Consider the following 22,931-nt stretch of genomic DNA (forward strand, 5'->3'; position numbering starts at 1 on the left):
CAATTTTTAAACATCTCCCTCTCCTCATACATGTCTGAGCAATTAACATGAAGACAGTTTTTGCAGTAAGTGCCCTATGGCTCAGCTCTTCAGCCTTCTTACCGAGTACAGGCAGAGTTCAATTCCAGAAAAACTGCCATAAGCAGAAACCGATACATTTCAGTGTGATGGCTTTTTCTGCACCACGCTGAAGTGCAACACAAGCCTTATCTAGACTATTTAAAGGTCAGAATGCCGTCTTTGTTGTGCTGATACGCATACTTTCATAGTCTTACACACTCAAAGAAGCTGACTCATACAGACTTGGGAGGTTGGTACTTTCTTAAGAAATACAGAGATATTTTGGGCGTAATATAGCACGATAACCAGACTCCCATAACATTATGTACTGACAACCAGAAAAGGACTTTACAAAAAAAAAAAAAAAAAAAAAAAGGGGCAACTCCAAATTACTATAGATCAGTCCCTCTCACCAATATCTGCTTTTTGTTTTATTTTGCCAGACGGCCAGTTCAGTGCACTCTATTCAAGACCCTCTTGCTCTTCACCACTGTCCCCTCTGACATCCATCCTTTTTTCTTTATGGCTGTTGCAAATTCTCCTCATCTCTTCTTCATACTTGATAAAATTTTCCCCAAACCTTGTCCACGCTTTGTATGGAACTGTGATGGTGTTACGGTAGGGTGGCCTCACTTCACTTACCTTCAGAAAAATGCCATACCTGTTGGATCCCACATCAAAGTAGAACCTCTTGTTGTCCACCCGGAAGGAGGTGCCCTCAGGGAGCTCAGGGGGCTCATCTCCCCACCCCTGCGATCGTCCATGTCCCCCTCGCCGTATTCTTCAATCAGCTGCACCAAAGCATCCCTGAACTCGATCATCCCTTGCGCTGGAAGGACAATAGTCTGTTCCTGTCCCAAGCTGTGGCCAAAATAACCAATCATGCCAGGTCCCCGGCTCATTGTCTGCCTGATCCGCAAGAAGCGGCCCCGTTGATTCTCCTTCAGGTCAAGGTAATATTTTCTGTTGTCCCTCTCAATGTACTCTGTTTTGAGGACGCTATGAGGGTGCTCTTCAGAGCCCACAGAGCCCGAGGGTGAGGGCGGCGGGTGCTGCTGGCGCTGCCTCGAGTGCTGCTCCTTGCCATTGCTGTGCTCATGCCTGTGGCCACTTTTCAGGCCCAGGTGGGCGTAGTGTTCAATGAAATCGCCCAGGCAGTCCTTCAGCTCGGCGGCCACGGACAGGGAGAGCGTCAGCTTGCTTTTCCTGATGTTGTCCTGCCTGCCTCTCCCAATCCAGACCTCTGCGATCTTCAGGAATCGGCCCCGGGAACTCTGCTTCACATCCAGATAAAATCGCTTTTTCTGGATGTCCACCCTCTTGGAGGCCAGCTCCTGGATCTCCATGCAGCCCCCCTGAGAGGGGGCTGTGTAATGGTACTGCTGCTGGGACTGGGAATAGATGCTCCTCTGCAGGCTAGAGCCCCCCACGTTCCTTCCTCCTCCGCCTCCTCCTCCTCTCCCTCTTTCCATCTTTACCAATCAGCTGGAAATAACACATAACAGAGACGCAGATGACAACATCAGCACCAGGGGCCTGTTCTGCTTCCTGGCGGTGGCTCTGCTCGCTGCTGCTCCCCCTACCCACGCTGCTGCCTGCGTCCCAGCTCCCCGCTGCCAGCTGCCCCCGTCGAAGCTCCGTTCCCCACCCTGGCGGCCACGTGTCCCCCTGAACCCCGTTCTCAGCAGCCAGTGCCCCCGGCTCCGCGTCCTTCGGTTCTGCCTCCTCGCAACTCCTGTGACCTTTTTGCCTCAGTACTGATGATCTGATGATGGCCCCCGGTGCCACACACCTCCCCGCGTCCCCGGCCCACTCGTGGTGGCCACCCCATGCCGTTCCCTCCCAACCCCACGCACCCCGACCCCTACACGCACCCCACCGGACGCCGTGCCCCCCCCTCCCTCGGGTGCTCCCCTCCCTCCCCCTCGTGGGTGCTGCCGCGGGCACTGCCCTCAGCGTTGCCCCCAGCATCTTGCCCGCCGGTGCCCCCCGGCACGGCTCCTCTGGCCCCCCAGCGCCGAATCTCCTCCTCGATGCCCCCGGCGGCGCTTCCCGGCGCCCCCGTAGGTCCGTCCGTGCCCCGCAGCGCTCCCCAGCATCGCATCCCCGCATCATTGCTCCCCAGTGCCCGCACAAGGGCCCCCGTGCGACCCCGGCTGAGTCTCCCGGCGCCCCCCAGCACCGCATCTCTCCCGCCGTTCCCCCAGCATCGCTCGCCGGAGCCCCTCCTGCTCTCTCCGCGCCGCGCGTCCCCCCACCGCTGCCCCCAACTCACCCCATAGCACCCATCGCCGTCGTTGCCCTTCACCCGCCGCCGCCGCCACCGCCCGCAGCCGGCGGCCCCGCCGCCCCCCGCCGCGCAGAGCCCCGGGCTGGAGCACCCCCGCCGCTCCGCTCCGCCCCGCCCCGCCGGCCCGGCCCGGCCCGGCCCGGCCCCGCCCGGTGGAGAACGACGGCGGCAGCGGCGGCGGCGGCGGCAACGCGGTGGGCGCCGCCGGCTCGCCGGAGGGTGCGCGGCCCGCCCGGCCACGGGACTACAGCGCCCACAATGCCCCGCGGCCGCTCGTCCCGCCGCGCACGCGCGTCACCTCGGGTAACCTCCCGCCGCCGCCGCAAGAGGGGACGCGGGGCGATGCTCGGCAGGGGGCTGTTTTAGTGACGCGGTCAGCCTGCGACGTGCGAGCCGGATGGGCGCGGAGCCGGGGCCCGGTGAGCGCCGGGGTTGCCGTCGCCTTAACGTGCCTCCGCGCGGGGCGCGGCGCCCTGCTGAGGCAGGAGAGGCCCGGTGTTGTGGAAACAAGAGGCTTGCGGGCGGGGGGCGGGAAGAAGCGGGCTGAGAGCTCCGGTTTGCCCGTGAGGCGTCCGTCCCGCCCCAGCACGGCTTCTGCGCCGGGAGCCGCTCTGCTGTCTTGCGAGGAAACCGTAACTGTGGGGTGGGTGCCGCTGTGGGGCCTGCCGGCTCGGCTCGGCCCGGCCCGGCCCGGGGCTGTCCGCTTCCTCGCCCTCGCTAGGCGTAGGCTGACGCCTGATAGCAGTAGAGCCTTACGGCTCTTCTGTGGTGTGACGTGGGCAGCGCTGCGGGTGCCCTTCTTTGTGTCCAGAGGGCTGATTACCACCCAGGTAATCTCGTTCTGGCTTCATCGTGCTGATAGCTACGCTCTGTACAGACTTTTGACTAATCTACTTCTTTATTTTTTAATGGGAAGGTAACTCGAATGTGGATAAAATGAATAAAGTGGATTTGGAGAACAAGTATCCCCAGTGGATGCGTGCACGTAACCAGGAGGGCATTTTGAGTGATAAGAAGGTATGCTATCACAAGGGGGGGAAATTGATTTGGTGTTAGGCTGTGTAACAAAGCAGTGTGGGGCTGTGTCTTTGTGGTGCCTCTTTTCCTGCTCAGAGGGAATAATATATCATTAAGATTGTATCTAAATTTTTAGTTTTCCAAGAGTGCTAACATGTCCTTGAATGCATTTATCTCTGGACGTATAAGCAACTTTAGGTGTAAAATTTCCCACTAGAAGGGACACAGCCCTGTGACATCACAGACTGCTTTGATAATTTGAAAGCTACGTCATGATAGAAAAGCAGAAGACTCACTTCAGCAGTTTTTCTTCCATTAGGTGATAAGGAACTGGTAGCATAGGCTTTATTTAATGGAATCGTATGATGGTTTGGATTGGAAGGGACCTTTAAGATCACCTAGTTCTAGCTCCTCCCATAGACCAGTTTGCTCAAAGCCATATCTAGCTTTGCCTTGGATGCCTCTAGGGAGGGAGCATTCACAACCTTGCTAGGCAACGTCTTCCAGGGCCTCACCGCCTTCACAGTAAATAATTTCTTCCTAATACCTAATCTAAATCTACCCTCTTCCAATTTAAAGCTACTTCCCCTCAACCTGTTGCTACACATTTTTATAAAAAAGTCCCTCCCCAGCTTTCCTGTAGGCCCTCTTCAGGTACTGGAAGGCCGTTATAAGGTCCCCCGGTGCCTTCTCTTCTTGAGGCTGAAGAGCCCAGCTCTCTCAACCTGTCTTCACAGGGGAGGTGCTGCAGCCCTCTGATCATCTTTGTGGCCCTTCTCTGGCCCCACTCCAGCTCAGTGTCCTTGTGCCGGGGGCTCCAGAACTGGTTAAAGTACTCCAGGTGGCATCTCACAAGAGCAGAGTAGAGGGGCAGAATTGCCTCCCTTGACCTCCTGGTTACGCTTCTCTTGATGCAGCCCAGGATACTGCTGGCCTTCTGGGCTGCAAGCACACACTGCTGGCTCATACTGAGTCTTCTATCAACCAACGCTCCCAGATCGTTGTCCTCAAGGCTCCTCTCAAGCCATACTCCACCCAACCTGTATCTCTGCTTGGGGTTTCCCCAGCTCAAGTGCAGGACCTTGCACTTTGACCTTCTCGTAAGTTAAAGCCAGCAGTTTTTGGTTAAACTTTAACCCTTTGTTAACTGAAATAAATGTTTCATTGTGTGAGCATAAAATTATCATTATCTTCTCTGTAGTTTCAGGGTTGTCCTCTTCCAGGCAATTTATTGTTTCTGAATCTATATTATAAAGCTGTTTTGCACATGACCACTTGTGATTGACAGATGTTGTTCTTCAAGTCTTACTGTGCAGTGCGAAGTATTTGTTAATACTGACATCTCATAGCTTACTTGTGTATTTTTAAGCAACCTGACAATTTTGCAAACAGGTGAATGTTATGAGTATTCCTACAGTTCAAGGTAGTTTCTCGGTCAATAAATTTTAGTAAGTAGGTTTCTAGAGAGAAAAAGGAAAGAATTGCTTGAAGCCATTAATGTCACCTTTTCCTGCAGGCTTAAAGTTTCAATTTTTAAACCAGCATTCAGCTGATGGAGGATCTCTCTCCTTTTAAATGTTACACGTAGTTTTAAACTGGGTTTTAACTTCATGCATGAGGAACTTCACAGAGATCTGTTGGCTTGAAGTGCTGTGGGCTATTTGAGATGTGGGACGAAGGAAATAAGAGAACAAAGCTGTGTGGTACAGCCAAACACTTGTAGCTCCATGCTTCTCCAGTGCACAACTGCACTGAACCACAGATCTTGTCTCATGTTGTTCCTTCAGTGTCCTCTTCTTCACATATTCTTGGTTTGCTTCTGTGCTTTGTGGCACAGTTTAGAAATTCTCTGATGTGCCTGTGAGTTACTGGTTGAATGTGTACTGAAATAGGGATTTTTCCAAGGATTTTAGCTGAATGGGTTTGAATAATTCAGGCAACTACTTAAATTAACAAATTATTGTAAATCACGTCTTACTTCTGTCAAATGTCTGAAGTGTGGAAGTGCTGCAGCATTTTAAAATAGCATTGAGGACCTTTTGATGCTGTCAGAAATAAATGTTTTCCTTAGCCTTGTTGTTGAAAGCTGTTAAATCTCTTAGGCTGGAAGAATGCAGAGAAATAAAATGGAGGTGAGAATTCAGCCTGCAGGCTTTCAGTCCGAGTGCTTGAAGTTTGGGAAACAGATTGGGGGTCTGAACTCTTATGTGTCATTCACACGGGTGCTGGGTTTGCTGGGGTACAGCACTGAGGCAGCACTCAATGGCTGTGGTGCTGATGTGTCTCTGTGCTGAGGTTACATCTGATCAGTAAGAGAGTCTTTTCCAAATGCTGTCCCACAGACGCCGAACATTCAGAGGAGCGTTTTGGAAGATGGGCTGCCGTTCCTAGAGTTCCGTGGCTCCATCATTTACAGCTATGAAGCCAGTGACTGCTCCCTTCTCTCAGAAGACATCAGGTAGTAGCTCTTTCTCTGTTCTTTCGGAGTATCCTTTACTTTCTGAAAAGGGATTGGCTATTCTCTCTCTACTTCTTGCTGATTGTGCATTTGAGGTGCCCAGAGTTGAACGGTTTGACCAGAGGAAACATCTGGTTGCACAGGCTGTTTTGATCTACATGCCAAATGTGTGTTCAGCACATGCTGAACCTATTCCTGGTGACGGTGAATTATCCCTCTGAGGATGACCCTGGCTTGTCTACAACAAGTAGTGTTTTCAGAACACCTCTTTCCAGCGTGCTGCACAGTTGTAGCTTCCTCAGTTGGACTTCTTCTGGCAGATATCCTGGGTGCACCTGGCACTCCCTTTAAGAGGAAGCATACAGTGAAAAGCCCTACTGCAGTTTCTCTGCTTTCCATGGTATTTCTAGTTTCTTGAGCTTCGCTGACTTCATTGAGAAATAAGAGCTGCAATAAATCAGGTGTATATGTTATTTCATAACAGGAGCGTAGGTTTGAAGGTCATTCATTCGTGATGCAAGTAGATATTTTTCCCCAGTTCTGGCATAGCACAGCTTACCTTACGAGGGGAAGAAGTTGTGTACAGAACTTTCTGTTGTAGCATGATGAATAAAAAGCAAGCTTTCAAGGTACTGGAAACTATTATATCCCCTTTTGGATCTGGCTGTTTCCTGAGGCTTGCTATGCTGCCATCTGTGTACTGTGAGATCTGCTTGAAATCTGTCTGGTTTGGGAGTTAGCGCGTAGCTTTCTGTACCAGCAGGAATTTCACCTGCTTAGGGTCTTAGTAGTAAAATGATTTTTGTCTTACACATGTGCAAGAGAAGATGTACTAGCTGTGCTTCCCTTAATCATCTTTGTGAGATGACTCACGCGTGCTATTCTACATGCTGGTAGAAAAACAGTTAAATGTGAGGAATATCCATTTCTTTTCAGGCAGACTTTATCAGATGGGGCTGCAGTTGGATTTGATATTGAATGGCCGCCGTCATACGCTAAGGGGAAAATGGCAAAAATAGCTGTAATCCAAATATGTGTAACCAAGGAAAAATGTTATTTGTTTCACATCTCTTCAATGTCAGGTACTGTACTTCCTCTATTCCTTTTACTTAGGGCTCTCTCTTTCTTGTGATTTACTATGAACCTTAGCATCGAGCAGTAGCATATTTCACATTATGTTTGATAGTGAAGTTTTCAAAAATCCATCCATCTTCTTCCCCCTGCTGGGTATAAAGCAGGGAGTGATTCACTGAGCATTAACTGTGTGTTACAATGTCTTTAGTCCAAAGCTTGTGCACAGTTCTAGCATACAACATTTTAGGTTCTGAGAAGGGCAAAAGAATTAAGGATTATTTTTTTCTTTTTGGGAAAGAATATTTTCATTTAATTTTCAAAAATTGAATTCCTTGCTCACGTAACGAGCTTTCATCTGTTTGGCGCCAAAATAAACAGAGCACCTGAATTTAGCAGGCTCTTTCCTCTTAGTTTGGCTTGAGTAACAAAAGCCCTCAAAAATGATGGCCATCACGGTGCTTCCTCCTATTTTTGTGCCATTCTTTCCCAGAAAGAATACTGAATACCTGGTGTGAGGCAGCTGTGGGGAGATGGGGTTGTGTGCCTGACATTCTGAATCCGTTATGGCTGTGAATAAAAGCACCCAAATTGGAAAAATAGAAATGCAGGGAAGGAGGCTGCAATTTTATAACCTTTGGTTTGAATGTTAGATTGAAACTGTGCCTGTGAGATGTCTCTGATTTCCCTGGGGTGTGCATGCTGAGGTATAGTAGTGATAATTTAAATGTTGGTGTTCAGTCTTTTGTCATTTATAGCAAATGAGGTGGAAAATTTAATTGCTGGAAGCTGTTCAGTCCAGGAGGCAGAAATGTACAGATGCACAGAAAAGAGATTTGAGGAAAGGAAGCCAAGGGGGGGAGACATGTTTGGAGCTGAAACGCTTTTGATTCTAAAGTGAAGGTGTTTGTTTGCCTGTTGATGCCAGGCATAGTTGCATATGTGCTACTGCTAAGTGCATAGCAGCATAAGATGGTGTTTCTGCCTAAATAATCTTTCAAAGCTTTTCTTTATGCCAAAGAGAAATGCACCTTGAACTGGGTGTGATGCCAGCCTTTTGGCAGGCACCACTGTCAAGTTTTGCTTAGTCAGAATGACTGATTTACAAAATTTTAGATGTTAAACAAGGCTTTTCACTTTTCATCGGGGAAAAATAAAAATACTTTCTCCTGCAGGAGGGAGGTCTATGTATAAACACATCTCATAAAGGACAAAATTTAAATATATGTACTAATCAAGAAGGTTCTTGATAATGCTCCATTTCTGAATGGTCTGGAGCCCAGGCTTTTTTAGATTGTACAATGCTTTTTTTCTAGAAATGAGATGGAAGAAATGGAGCAGTAGTTATCACCCTTGATGATTTTCATGATAATTTTAGACAGAGGAAATCCCTCATTCAGTTAGTCAGCTGCAGCTGCTGCGTGCCTGTATTCAGCTTGCCTGGATTTGCCTCTTCAGAGGAATCCCTGTGCTGCATTATGGTGGAGGTGCTCTGGATACCGCAGTTCTTTCGAAGGAGGAATAACTTTTCTGGTGACTCGTATCTCAGCTGCAACTTTGCAGTCCACAGCACCTTGCTGCTTGTTATGGCTGGACGTGTGTCTGTAATGTGTCAGCAGAATCCATACAAGTACGGAGGCCAATATGATCGGTGATGCAAAAGTGATTGTTGAAATAAGTAAGTAATTACTACAGTAGCAAAAATGTGATAGTAAATTAAAGCCAAGCCAGATCGTAAGTGCTAGTGTATATATGGTAAGTTATGACTATACAAATTTGTAGAGAGAAGAATTACACTCAAGACTAATTCAGGGTATTCGGCTTTGTGCTCCTGAATGTATATATTTAATTAAGATGCTCCTGCAGAAGCAGGTATGAAAGCTGTGTGTTTTTGCCTGATTCTGTAAACTTGAAAATGCCACTTGATCCAGGATTGCTGTGTGATCAGTTTGGGCTGAATCAAAATGTAACATGTAGCATCTGTGTGCGTGCTTGCATGACTTCATTTTTTCTTTTACTCACAAGACTGACTTATCTGGGCTCTTGTGGAGGATGTGGTTGGTTCCTTTTGTTTTCCAAATGCTGTTCTTGGACCGGCCCACAATTAGCACTGAAAATGCTTACGCAGAATCAAGTCTTCCTGGTCATTCCCCATGATTTTGGGTTAGTGCTTCCTCTGAATGTGGAGCAGCACTAACTGGGGAAGAATACTCTGTGGAAAACAGTAAAACAAATAAATAAATAATGCATTTGGTGTCATGAGCATCCAGGGCTGAAGATTAAAATATTTTTTTTCTCCATGGAGGGGTTGCTTTTTTGTTGTCATGCATTCTACTACAGTTAGACAGATCAAATGAGGTCATTTCTTTTTTTTTTTTTTTACTTAATTTATTTTCAAATACCGAATGAATTTGCACATTTGAGTTATCTCACTGCTGCTTGCTTTAGATGATACATTACAGCAAATTGGTATTTGTCATCCGAGAGCACAGGCAGAAACATAAACATAGCAACTTCTTGAGGGTTTTCTCCTTAAGACCAGGCTTTTGCAAGCAGCCTTTTTGCTAGATTTTGTCATTTCCATTCGACTATGTGACGTCTTTCAGTATCTAGTTTCTCATGTTTGGGTTTAATCTATTTTAGGTTTTCCCAAGGGACTCAAAAGGCTGCTGGAAGATGAAACAATTAAAAAGGCTGGCGTAGGAATTGAGGGAGATCACTGGAAACTGATGAGTGACTTTGAAGTCAAACTGAAGAGCTTTGTGGAGCTGGCTGATGTTGCTAATGAGAAAGTAAAGCTTAAAACCTTTTTCTTGTGGGAGGGAACGTTATTAATGTGCTAAATGAAAGGAGGCTTCCTCATCTTTACAGCGTATTCTGTAGAATAATGCAGAGAAATGGTACGGCTTAAAAAAAAAAAAAAAAAAGGGCTTCTATTTCCAGAGAACTCTAGGCCTGCAGAACTAAGCTGTGTGTTTCAGTGAGGTGGTTCTTAATGCATACATCCCTGTTCTCACATCTGTTGACACTTAAAGCCTTTTCAATCCATCTGCAGATGCATTTCTTACGTTTATTAATGATGGAGATTACCAGATTGTGTCACCCTGGGGTTCTGTCAGCCATGGCATTCGTGTCCCAGCAGTGGCCAAACCCACAGAGTCTGATGTGGCCTGCTCTTCTGCCATTCTCCAGTCTAGAGCTGATTGTCATCTGACATGCAGTACTGCAGATATTTTCTTTGCGACTCTGAAGTTGGTGCTGCCTGCTCACGTGGGGCAGCTTCCTGCCTGATTAGGAGCAGTGTTATGTCAGGCACATCCCAAATTACAGTGTAGCTGGATGCTACTTCGATTCTGTCTGGTGTAGGTAAACCTGTGCCGTCGCAATGGAAGAGAGAGGGCTGTGATGCTTTGAAGCTTCAGTTCCTTGTGGGCTGGAAACTGCAGAGTAAATAGTTTGCTCAAGCAATGAAAGCTCTTTTTAGACTTGGAGTTTCCACGTTTCATCCCCATGTTTTTTTTTTTTATCTCCCAACATCCAACTCCAGGATATTTTTGAGGATAAGCAATTGTGATCTCTGATTGCAGCCTTAAAGTCTTTTGCTAAGGAGAAAACAGACCAAAAATAAACTTGACAGTGAAGGTTGAGAGAATAAAGAACAACATCTGACGTAATGGTACAATGGAAGGAGGAGAGGAGGGGGCCTAAAATCAGCCATTGGTAGGCTTTTGATTTCCAGTTCAAGGGGATGAACTGATAATGCCAAGTTGTTGCTACTGCTGCTGGACTTGACAGTCTGCATGTTCTGCAAGTGCTCTTGGGTTAGAATAGAGGAGATCTGTGCCTGTTAGCCCTGGAGCTGGAAGGAAAGCTGCCCAAACTCTGAGAGAGCCGGTCCAGACAATAGCACATAGCAGCTCTGATTGATGACTGTGATTATGAAAGCAATTGAAAACAGCAGCGTAGCAGGGTGATTTCTGGAGTCTTCCAAGAACTGCCTTGCAGTACACTGAATAATGGTTAGCATGGTATAAAGCTGCTGTCTTTGATGTATGCTTGGTTTCTCAGACTTGCAATAGATGACAAAACAGTTACAAGCTGACTTTGATATTCCTGGTTTTCTATTAAATAAAATCTTGTTGCTATTATTTGCAAATACTGATGGTGCAAGTTGAACTTAAACACCTGGAGGAGAGATGGTGTTTAAGTTTCAGGCTTTGGTTTAATCAGCTTTGTAACTACATTGTACAGATGCTGTTTTTCTATGTGTGCTGTTGCACCACCTCACAGCACATGGACTCAACTGAACCTAAGGTAATCTTTCCAGCTTGATAATGCAAGGTTGCCGTACAACAGTGTAGTTTCATGGGTGGAAAGTAGAGGTTCCCAATGGCCAATATGATGAGAACAGAGCAAGGCCTAAAGAACAATTGCTGTTTTGAAGACCTCATTTGTTCTGACTAATCCAGAGCGGTCTGTGCTTCTGCTGAAGTATTAGGTGTGCTTTGTGGTTCCTGTGACTATGTTTTGACAAACAGTTACTTTTCCCTTTTAACAACTATTTTTTTTTTCCCCAGCTGAAGTGTAAGGAGGTATGGAGTCTAAATGGCTTGGTAAAACACCTCTTTGGGAAGCAGCTTCTGAAAGATAAGTCTATCCGCTGTGGCAACTGGGAAAAGTTTCCACTTGATGATGAGCAGAAGTTGTATGCAGCCACAGATGCTTATGTATGTGCAAAGAAATCTATTACCACTTTCTCTAACGAGCTGTTTGCTGCTGTTTTTCATGCCTTTCTGTTACAGACCATTCTGAACACTGGAATGTTCCATGGTGTAAAGTGGATATTAGGTATTTGAAGGTGGGAATGCTACAGTATAGTTTACAGTCTGATTCCTTGTCTGTTTTGATTTGCTTTTTAATCTGCAGTGTTTGCCTAGAGCTGTCATAATACCTTGAATGCAGAAGATGCTACCTCTTTTATTTGACTCAGCAATGAGACAGGTTACTGAAATAACTTGAAGAACATATTATGTTGTGTGTTTCATGTATAAAATTGAATGCAGAAAGAAAAGAAAAACTCAATTCCACAGAATCCTTGAGCCTCTTGTGAGGTGGTGGTATGATGTTGCAAGATTTGCCTTTTTCTTGAAGCCCATTTGTGAATCAGATCTCTTGGAAGCTCTGCTGTTATCTGGATGTGCCAAGTGATACAGGCATCAAAAAGTACGTCAGAAGAATCTCTGTCCATTTGGACTGACTGACTGGGAAGTGAATTTTGATGTAGGGATCATGTTAATTTTATCTGCATGTGTATGGAGCGAGCCTGAGGTCTTTCAGAGCGATTATCTCACGTGACACAGTTGATGCGTGTTTCTTAAGCATGATAATTGCTCAGTGCACTTGGAGTAATTTTTCTTGGTTCTGTTGTCTGCTGCTGCTTGCTGTAGCTTGTTAGTGTTTGCAGTTATGTTTTCTACTGGGGGCTTCTTAATTATCTTTCCTGAGCTGCTTATGGACCAGAATCCAGTTTTTTCAGCTACTTATAAATATGATACACGAGATGAAGTTAATGAGCAGCTCTGAAGAAATTTAACCTCCTCCAATGGATAATTCAGCAGGGCCAACTTGCACATGAATTATTGTAGCTCTGTAAAAGTCTCTGCTTACTCACCATTTTAAAAGGAAAGTGATGTTCCTTCAGTTCTGAGTTCTGTAAAGAGTTTTATCCATGTACAGCTGGGTGCTACCTGCTTCCTAGGAGATCTTTCTTTGTGACGGTGCTTGAATGTCACCCTTCATCTCTTCTCTCCTGAGGATTTTATTTCTGTGGCCAGCTTAAACAGAGGAAGGGAAATGGGGAAATGTTCCCTGTTCTCTTTTCTGACTTGGTGCACGTTTTCTAGTTAAACGTTAAATTGTGGAGCGTTTTGATCTCGTGAAGATGTGGGACCCAAACCAATGAATAAAGGAGCACTATTTTTGATCCTAAGCTGTATTTTGGTGCAGTAGCTTGCACCAGCTTTTTCCAGGCAAAGCCTCTTTCTTTCTCTGCCGTCTTTACCACCCAGCCTGCCTCTTGGAGTCTCACAGGAAACCTGGGAATGTAACTCCTTTCTCTTTTGTCTTTAAGATGCTTTGATTAACATCTGTGGCCTAATCAGCACATTGCTGGCTTTAGGCTGCGTTTTCCTGTTAGATTCTGTGTGCTTAATATTTCCCTTGTTATTCATAACAAATTCTATCATAGTAGATTCACAACTGCTCTCTTGAAGCATTACATGAAGTCTGAGTGATGTGGAGCAGATGGTGAGACTGGAGGTGGAGCACTTAGAGCTCTTTGTTTGTGGCTGACTTTATAAGATAACCACTCTATTTGGGGATCTAGTCATGTGTGTCCAGTATGATGCAGACCCAAGTCAGGACACTGCCTTTTGTAAAAGGTATAGTGGTTGTGATTACCAAAGCAATACGGCAGACCTTATTGCTGGCTGTTGTGTGACATGACCCAAGAACTCAGAATTTATGGGATTTGCATTAAGTTAGTGCCGTGGCTTGTTGAAACAATTCTTGACTTGTTTTTATTTAGTCTTTAAAATGTGGTTTCTCTGCAAAGTATTAATATTTTGTTCTCTTTTACTTGCAGGCTGGCCTCATCATTTATCAAAAACTGAAAAATATGAATAGCGCTGACAGGAAATTATATGGGGAAAGAAGAGGTAAATTACATATTCAGGAATAAATAATATACTCTATTTCCAAGTAGTTCTCTTTATAGTATGTGTCTGAATCTTTTGGCTGCTTGGGAGATTTGAGACAACTTTGATGTAGATTAGACTGCAAAGGCTCTTGGATGACCTATGTGACTCTACAGTTGTTATTTCACAGTGACATGAGATTGCAGTCCTGGTACGTTGTTTGCCTCTGCATTAGCAGGAATTCTTACAGAATCTTAGTGTTGTTCCAGTTTGTTTCTGGAAACACGTCAGTGAGTTAATGCCAATTCTGCTGATCCAGTGAGGAAAATCTAGTTTAAGAAGAAAAAAGACCATGAAATGAATACATATTATTAAGTAACACTTATCTCGTGGCATATAAATAGTGTCCAACTTTGTTTTGAAACAGCTCAGCTCTGTTTGATCAGAGAAGTGATTCTAAAGTCTTGGTTGTCCTTCACTTACGTAAGGAAAGCTGAAAAGCAGATGTAGTTTATGGCTTAAAAAGAAGGGGAAAAGTTTATTTCATTTTTGTACTGGCTGAATTCTTGCAAACAGTTAGGAGTAGGAATTAGGAGTACTATCTCTTTAACTGTGAGATGCAGTTTCCTGGCTCTGGTTTAATCAGCACATCTATGTTTGCAGCTTTGGTAGGGCTGATATCTGAAACCTATGGGAGTAACTTCTCTTTCCATGAGAACAGGGCTCAGTAGTTATGTTATACTAAACTGAATTCTTCTGTTACTGCAACCATCTTTAAGTGTGCTCATGCTAAGTAGATAGCTATGTGTTTCAGGCAGTTGCATTGTGTTCATTAAAACAAAAGCTTGCAGATGAGCAACAAGAACACCCAACAAACTTATTTGTAAATATCTCTACTGATGTATATGAGTAGGGACCTGGTGTCTCTGTGACACGGCAGAGCTGCTCCCCAGCACACAAGATCACACTGCACGCTTTTATCCCAGCTGATGAGGGGTAGCAGTGTGGGATGCAGGGATGGCACTGTGTTAATACAACAATGTATGTAATAAGTAGGATTTCATCACTTAAGAAGTTGTTAAGAGCCTGACTGTTAACTTGTATTGACAATCAGGAAGATTGTTTGCTCATCCTAATTACTGAATTTCTGTCAGTGGGGTGGTGGTTTCCAATTGTGCAGAAGAAACTCAGTGAACAATTTGAATTCTGCCACAGTAATGTACTTGGCAGCTTTGTGCATTTCTGTACTCATTGAAGCTAGCAAGCAGAGTGTGTCTGTATGTCCAGGCTTTGGCTGGAAAGAGGAGATGGGACGCCTTAAAACAATCAACAAAAGAAACAAAAAAGCAAACACCTTGAGTCATCCGTAGAAGACTAAGATGGAATGATGAGTTTGTTACAGTTGCAAAATCTAAGAGATTTCAGGTGTAAGTGCAATTGAAGTCCTAAGAGCATGCATATTTCTCACACAGTAGTGTGTTTGCGTGTAGGTATGCGAGTTGGTGAAGTAAAGCATACAAGCAGATTCAGAAAGCAACAAGACAAATTTCAGACAGACTGACTACTGCAGATTCCATCCTGCTCTGCTGCTGCTTTCTCAAAGCTGCAGGGTATTCTGGGGAAGAATCTACTTGTTTTGTATGTTCTTTTCGTAGGTGTTGATAGCAGGCTGCTGAAAAAGACTGTCATATTAGCTGTAGATCTGGTGGAAATACAGTGACTTGTATGAACTTGTTTGTGTGTAGATGTTAAACCAGAATTACTGTAAAGTAACCCCAGTGGCACCTCTTCTAGATGATGCGTTGTCAGACGATGTGAAGGAGCGCATGACTTCGCTAGCTGAAGAGATGGTATACCTGGCTTCCAAGATCTCTGACTCTTCTGGACAACTCAGAAATTTGCAGAGGTTAGATTTTCATCAGCATGGTTGTACTTCATCTTTTGAGATTAATGCTGATTGCTGAGGTCCAGAACCACGAAGTGTGTCGATAGCTGTTTCTGTTACCTGTGCTTCTTTTTTGAAGAAAAGGAAGCACAGTTCACTTAATGGGAACCTTTTACCCTTATGCATTAATATGGTGGAACGTAGCTTTTCCCTGATCTTACTTGCAATGGGTTTGACCCTGAACTACGCTGAATTTGTTTTTTTTTCTTGCTGAAATAATCACATGTTGATCCAACAAGACCTTTTTAAATAGGAACTTCAGACTTGTGTGTCTACTTAAAAATCTGTAGACTGGGCTAGAGTTGTGAGGACAATACTACACACATATATGGAAAATCTTTGCAGTCATCTTCAGCGTGAAGAAATTTAATCTTTCTTCAGATGACAGAAGATAGTTAACTGCAGTTATTTGATAGGCTTTTGCATGTGAAATTTTAGACAAAATCTAACTGGAGAAGCAGACTACTTTAGAATCTTCATTTCTGTTTGTAGCTGGGATGTATGTAACAACAGTCTTTACTGTTTTGGTTCAACTTCTTGTTTTACACTCCAGGTCTGCAGAAATACTAGCTGACATATCAGAGAATGTAAAAGCCCTAGGAAGTACACTCTTTGCTGGTTCAAGTTCTCCTTCTGTACTGGAGAGGAGCTGTGGTGCAACTCCAACCAAACCTGAAGCAAAGTCAATGAATGTTGAAGCACAAAAAGCTGAAATGCCTGAATTTGATAAAAAACTTGAAGGTGACTTCAACATCTGTTCTGATGCTACACTTGCTGGCCTCTGGGAGGGAGAAATTGATCAAGGTGAAGCAGAGGGAGGAAACACTGTTGTTGAAGATGGGGCTACAGCAGCTGGCTGTAAGGATGCAGCAGACAGAGATGACTTCATGTCATTAGACTATAATGAGCAAGAACTACAGATATTGGAGCGTCAGGCTGCAGAAGAAGTTGTGAACAAAGCTGTACCTGAGGTAATGACAAAGTCCCTCATTAGTCATGGATGCTCACCGGCGGAGCTGATGTTATCCGTACTTTCCCATAAGACTTAAAAATAAATAAATAATAAATAAATATATTAAAAAAAAAAAAATGGTGAGAGCAATTTAGGATGGGCTAGAGTAAGGGCTCAGACTCTGTAAAATATTTCTGTAGGTGATCAAGCACTGAGTTGCTCTTCAGTTATGTAGCTGGGAGGACCACTGAGTACAGAAGCTGATATATTCATTTAGTCCATGAATTGATATTCTGATTAGCTTTCCTCTTGTGGTTACTAATGAATTGTGATGTGAAGTTTCTGCAGTATGGGAACAAATTCTGCATTTAAACATCTCAACCTTGTTTTCTTTTTTTTTTCCACTGAAATGTAATTGCATACAGATTGTAGTAAAAGGTGGGTAGAAATAGAAATATGTTTGTACATATGTATTTTCTTCTTAGGAGGAATGCCCAACAGACAATGAACAAAATACCTCCTGTATCATTGAAAGTGATGAAGAACTGGAAATGGAGATGCTTAAAGTGAGTGCCTTAGGGGTTTGGCTTATCCACTTGTTGTTTTTTCCACAGTGATGATGCTCTCAGGTCACAGTGGAACATAGCATCATTGAGTGGAGGGAATTAAAAATAAATAAATAAATAAATAAATAGGCATTGCTTACAAAAGGTGGATGGAAAAATATGTGGGTAAATAAAGAATTAGATTTACCATTGTAGGATCTCATATGATTGTATGATCTTGATATTCCATGTTTTGTTCCGTCTTCACTGTAGCAGCTTAGGCTTTTGACCTACCCATTTCCTGCACTTCTGTTGATAACTGTGTGTCAGTTGGCTTGCTGTGTGTCATGCATTCAGAGCACTGCAGTGTTGTTAATCTGAACAATAGGTCAGATAGATTGCTTTGTTGCTGTATGTTTTGCAGCCACTTTGGGGAAAAAAGTGGGGAAGCGATGAAGTGGTGTCAGTAGAGCATTCAGTTTTTTTTTTTATATTTCTGCATATATGAAGATTAAGTGTGGGGATACAACTAAATAAGAGGCAGGATAGAAAGGTCTGTAGATAGAAAAGTTTAGTTTACTACCAGGGAGGGACCAGGCCTTTTAGATGGATGCAGTGCTTCATGTCCATTTTCTATGCTGTAGTCATGTGCCCCTATGTCTTGTTACCTCATGTATGCATAATGTCTACCCTTTCATATCTTCAATTAACTTGTTCTGAATTCAGTCTTTAGAAGATGTGGACAATTCTAAAGAAGTTTTAACTGAAATGGAGTCCAGCAAAGCCAGGAAAACTCCGGACACAGAATTGAATGTTGCACAGGATGGAGATGAAGATGAAGTCATTGAAGAGGAGGAGGAGGAATGTTGGGGTATGTTTTAAACTATACTGCAGAATGGAGGGGGGAGGAAGGGGGAAAGGTGTTCTCTATAGACTTGGTTGTGTAAACACACTGATATTTTGTCCTTAGTTTCTTAAAGCAGAGAGTAAAAGCTGATGTGGATTTTGAAAGGAGTGATTGAGGATGTTTTAAGATGAGAACTTAAAGGTGTCCTTGGAGAAACACAGTTGACTCTTGCCGTGATCAGTAGACTCTTCATCTCTTTAAACAGTTATTCAGCCAATGATTACAGGGAACGTGTGTTTGCTCAGCAGACGAAACCTAGGTGGAAGTGTAATGCATTTCACTGCTGAGTAATAGCTATAAATTTAAATGGAATCTTGAGTGTTTTTCTTCATAGTTCACAGCAAGATCAGGATTCTCCCCTATGACATTTTCAGACCATGACTTTAGCATGGTTAGCAAATTGCAGTGTCAGGTGTTAAATAACATGACTTTCATAAGGTCTTAAAAGGGATGAATGGTAGAACATCCCTATTATCACTTCTGAGCATGTTCCAGATAATGTAGTTATGCAGAGCCCATTGCTTTATTATCTCATTAACAAAGCCGTATTCTTTCTTCATGAAGAGTCTCTGAAGTGTGTGTTTGTTCCTCTGTTAATCATTTGTTTTGGCCTGTAAGTATTTTCAGAACTTGATGTATCTCTTTCTACTGGGATTGTCCAAAGCTGAGGCTTAAGCATCACTAACCACAAGCAGAATGTCAAGACAAAGCTTCCGCTGTTTAAAATTTAGTTGCATACAAGGCCTTTTATGTCTCCCCCTAAAGATCCATTGCTGTCAGTACCTAGTGAAATCCACATCTCTTGTTTGAAGATGTATTTTGGGCATTCTTCTTTTAAACCGTAAGTATGCTTTCAATTCACTTTACTTTTTTCAGCTTTTTAAAATCTATTTACTACTTTGAGAACCACTAACAAACTTGGATCTGTGCAAAATCCCTAGGGAAGGCAGCCTTTGCTACAGTGAAATAGCATAATAAAGCTCATTTACCACAATACTGTATTTTCATAGTAGAGGATAAATTTCTTGCTTTTTCTGATGGCAAGCCTTCTGCAAGTGAATGTTTCTGTACCTGGTCTAGCTCAGATATTTCAAAGAGAAAACACTGTAAACTTGCACAAATGTATTCTTTGTATGGTGATAAACTTCCTTAATCTGGTTATCCTTTTGATATGTGGCTCTAATTAAATACAGTCTCCTATTTGTCTCTAGAACATCTAATGGGGCATAACTTCAGTGTAGCGTGTGCTCATAGATTACAGCGTTGCTGGAATTGAGTTCCTGATATCAATGGGAATGGAGTGAAATCATCCTGAATGACTTGTTTTAGAACACATGTTGCACAGAACATATTGAAAGAGCAATGCTTGGGGCTTGAAAGATGAAGAAGCACAAAACAAACAAACAAAAAAAAAACAACAACAAACCACAACTGTTTGGAAAACTGCTAGAAATTACAAAGGGGAGAAATTTTGTTTTCGTTCACTGCACTTTATGTGTACCTGTGAGACCATTAAAAAATCAAAACTATTTGGCAACACTGAAGTCCTGTTTAGAATCATTTTATGAAAGATTACTGTAGTTTCATGAGTATTTGTGGATCACTTACTGACATATGGGAGACATTATTTCGCAGTCATCTTTAAGTGATTACATCAAGTATTGCTTACTTTAGTCCTGTTAAGAGATTGCCACTGATCCTACGCTGGTAGGACTAACTGCAGTAAACATGGAGTGAGTGGTTGCAGCATCCAAAGAGAGAACTGTCAGGCAGCCAAAGGGTTTCTTCAGCACAATTTGCGTATTATACATGTGGTGGCAAAAATAAAATATATTCTTCTTCCTTTAATTCAAAGGGTTCAGTGGAAAGTGATACGTTCTGTTTTAGAAGACAAAAGAGACAATCTTGTTGTCATGGCAACTGGTAAGTTATTTTTACGTCTTAAAAGGTGGCAAGAAATCTTTCTCTTTTAGGGGAGATTAGGGCTTTGAAACTTGAAGACTGTCCACATGGCCCTTAGGAGCAGAGTGCTCAGGAATCACTTTTCCTGTTGGAGGGTGCTAATCGTGGCCTGTTATGCTTGCTGCTTGTATTTCTGACCAGTTCTTTCTCCACTGGCCTTGGAGGGAGTGACATTGAGTGGGTGCTAGCAGTATTTATCCTGTGTTTTTGTCTGCTAATGTGGCGCACATCAACTTCCTTTTTAGGGTTTACTAAGGTGTTAGTACAGAAGCGTAAGACAACTCTGCCATAAAGTATAACTATATGTTGTTTCACTTCTACCTTTGTGTTTTGTTTTTTTTTTTTTTTCTAAGGATATGGGAAAAGTTTGTGCTACCAGTTTCCTCCTGTTTACACTGGAAGTACAGGAATAGTCATCTGTCCTCTTATCTCCTTGATGGAGGACCAAGTTCTGCAGCTGACGTAAGTAACGCAATATTATCAGGCTGATGTTGTGTTTCTTGTGGAAACCCATGGATTCAACTTGTGGCATTTCATAGTGTTTAAGGCTGCAGCTTTGTACAGAGAGCTGTTTGTGTGTAAGCTGTGAAATATACGTTTCTTCAGAAACATGTGCAAACTATAAATTGTCTGAGATCACTGGATTTCCCAGCTATGGAAACTTTAAGCTGAATTTGCAAGGGATCTGTGCTGGTGGGTGGCTCCTGAGGGTGCATCCTTCTCAATTCTTTCTGTATTCAGAGGCTCTATTTATGTAGAACAAATAGCTGAACAAACTTGCTGTATTGTTTAAGCCTGTGAGAACTATGTCAAAGCTTCATAGGGCTTCTTTTAAGTCTAATTACTAATGTCTGAGCAGATGGAAGATGAAAGCCATTCAGATCACGGTTATAGCACAGATGTTTAAGATGGACAGTGAAATAGGTCTCCTAATATCTGGCATCTTCACTTGTTAAAACGTCTGACGTGGCATAGTAGTAGGGAATTTGACTCGGGTGAAAGAGAAATTTTCTTAATCTGATTTCTTATTGCACTAATGAAGTATGTATCTGTGGGAGACAACTAGAGGGGAGTGGATGAGCATGTGACTGTCAGGAATAGTGACTGACTTCAACTGTTTTTTAAAAAGGCTTTTTCCGTGGAGATCCTTGGAAGAAAGTAGTCTTCAACCCCGCAGTTGGAATTCACTTTACCAAATGCTGACAGTAGGCTGAAAAAAAAAAAAAGAAAACCCAAAAACCTGAGGTGGAAGTATTTATGAGTAAATCAATACATAATTGTGCTTTTTTTACTGCAGAATGTCAGGGATTTCATCTTGCTTGCTTGGTTCGGCTCAGTCGAAAGACATCAAAGAGAGCGTTAAAGCGTAAGTCTTGTCTAAACATCTTGGGGTTGCCATTCTTGATGTATTTGAGGGATGGAATGTGTCACCTGATCTGTCACAACAAAGTCTTGGTCCTGGCTCAGATCGAGAATCAGGCAGTCTGTCAAGAGTGTTTGCATTTACCCACTATGCATTTGGGAGGCATATAGCCACTTTCTTGTGCCCTCTGCTTTTTCGGAGATGAAGCTTGCTGACTCAGCTTTATGCTTTGATTTATATAGGAATAGCAGGTTTTAAAACGGTATTTGTCAGTCATTACAACTGCTCCTTCCGGTTCTAAGGGCTGCAGTACATCTGTGTTTATTCTCATGTCATACAGTCTACTGCCTTGCTTTCCTTCTGATCTGGAATGCCTTACTCTGCCTTCATTGCCTTCGTTTTACTGCTCATCCAGATGGCTGTCCTTGCTCTCATTAACATCTTCTAACAGTCATGGTTTCATTTTGTTTATTTGAATTGTTCTCCTTTTACACTGTATTTTCTTGATGTTGTAGGGGTCTATACAGAGTCATATACATGACACCAGAGTTCTGTTCAGGGAATTTAGAGCTACTTCAGGATATCGATCGAACTATTGGTAAGTTGGGAATAAGGTTGATGATGAGGTGGCAGACAACTTCATTTCATATTTAACTTGTTTTAATGCTCTGACAATGTTAAACTTGTTTTTCACCTTGAGCTTGGAGCTAGGGTAGTGGCTGCCGATACATAGTGTCAGGAGACCCTGTTGTTAATCAAAAAAAGATGATTATATGCATATGGAGTCTTTAGCGTGATCTTGGTATGGGAATGTTTGCTAAGTTCCTGAGAACAGAGAGGTTAAAACATTGTTTAAATTGCAGGAAATAAGAAATACATGACTAAATAATTTCATTTTTGAAGTATTTTAATCCATCAGACTTTCTCAGAATGTGACCATAAACTTGTTTTGAAACACTGTATTGCATCTTGTTAAATAGTTTTGTTTTTTTGTTTTGAACTAGTGACATCTGTAAACAACATATTTGACAAGTAGTAAGAAGGTTTGGAAAGACAAGAGAAAGACTGTAACTGTTAATTATAGTTAAGATTTCAGCCTTCTGTAGAGATGTACTTGGAGACTTGAAGCTTGGAGAAGGAATCAGAGGTGGTAGTAGCGGAAATCTATTAGAGCTCTTTGACTTTATTTGTGAAAATGTCTATAAAAATGGGCTTGGTGAGTTGTTACAGCAGAAGATGTCCTAGAAGCAGAACTTAAAGCAGATTACTGGTACCTTCTAAGGAAAGCTTGAGATTGAACAGAATGTGGTGTTTGTATTTTGTAACTTGCCACGTTGGTTTGCTTTGTAAGTGCTGTGTCCATGCTGTGGTTTTGTCTCCACCAGGTATTGCTCTCATAGCTATTGATGAAGCTCATTGCATTTCTGAGTGGGGCCATGACTTCAGAAATTCCTTTAGAAAGCTAAACTCGTTAAAGAAGGCTCTACCTTCGGTGAGGTTTTAATATGTGCTTGATTTCCAAATTAAGAGGATACTATTTCATTGCAGACGATAGCTTTAAGTTTCATCTTTTGATGATGTCTTTTGGGTGTACTTACCTTACCGTGCTATTTTGCAGTCCCGATCAATGAATGAGTTTTGTGGGCTTTTTGTTTTTAACTTTTAC

At 43.1% G+C, this 22,931-nt stretch overlaps 2 protein-coding genes across 7 annotated transcripts in view; one reads left to right on the plus strand and one right to left on the minus strand.

The window, feature by feature from the left end:
• Nucleotides 1–300: 300 nt before the first annotated feature.
• PURG (purine rich element binding protein G) lies at nucleotides 301–2,528 on the minus strand. Its single transcript, XM_085221869.1, is given in 3 exon segments — nucleotides 301–806; nucleotides 809–1,545; nucleotides 2,336–2,528. Coding segments are annotated over 2 exon segments (1,008 nt in total). The 5' UTR covers nucleotides 1,533–1,545; nucleotides 2,336–2,528; the 3' UTR covers nucleotides 301–522.
• Nucleotides 2,529–2,611: 83 nt separating this feature from the next.
• WRN (WRN RecQ like helicase) overlaps nucleotides 2,612–22,931 on the plus strand; it is a 42,163-nt gene continuing 21,843 nt past the window's right edge. For 3 of the 6 annotated variants that reach the window (XM_085221821.1, XM_085221823.1, XM_085221822.1), the window contains exons 1-17: nucleotides 2,612–2,769; nucleotides 3,267–3,367; nucleotides 5,710–5,825; nucleotides 6,762–6,907; nucleotides 9,540–9,688; nucleotides 11,474–11,623; nucleotides 13,540–13,612; nucleotides 15,386–15,497; nucleotides 16,090–16,507; nucleotides 16,974–17,054; nucleotides 17,760–17,904; nucleotides 18,706–18,781; nucleotides 19,796–19,863; nucleotides 20,256–20,364; nucleotides 21,200–21,268; nucleotides 21,781–21,863; nucleotides 22,651–22,757. In XM_085221821.1, coding sequence (XP_085077947.1) covers nucleotides 2,748–2,769; nucleotides 3,267–3,367; nucleotides 5,710–5,825; nucleotides 6,762–6,907; nucleotides 9,540–9,688; nucleotides 11,474–11,623; nucleotides 13,540–13,612; nucleotides 15,386–15,497; nucleotides 16,090–16,507; nucleotides 16,974–17,054; nucleotides 17,760–17,904; nucleotides 18,706–18,781; nucleotides 19,796–19,863; nucleotides 20,256–20,364; nucleotides 21,200–21,268; nucleotides 21,781–21,863; nucleotides 22,651–22,757 — 2,025 coding nt within the window. In that variant the 5' untranslated portion in view covers nucleotides 2,612–2,747. Of the gene's footprint in view, nucleotides 2,770–3,034; nucleotides 3,181–3,266; nucleotides 3,368–5,709; nucleotides 5,826–6,761; nucleotides 6,908–9,539; nucleotides 9,689–11,473; nucleotides 11,755–13,539; nucleotides 13,613–15,385; nucleotides 15,498–16,089; nucleotides 16,508–16,973; nucleotides 17,055–17,759; nucleotides 17,905–18,705; nucleotides 18,782–19,795; nucleotides 19,864–20,255; nucleotides 20,365–21,199; nucleotides 21,269–21,780; nucleotides 21,864–22,650; nucleotides 22,758–22,931 lie in introns of those variants that run through there. The other 3 variants (XM_085221824.1, XM_010709606.4, XM_085221825.1) reach the window with 3 other exon arrangements.

The sequence above is a fragment of the Meleagris gallopavo genome, chromosome 4 (genome assembly GCF_905368555.1).
Source record: "Meleagris gallopavo chromosome 4, MGAL_WU_HG_1.1, whole genome shotgun sequence".
In the NCBI taxonomy this organism is placed as follows: domain Eukaryota; kingdom Metazoa; phylum Chordata; class Aves; order Galliformes; family Phasianidae; genus Meleagris; species Meleagris gallopavo.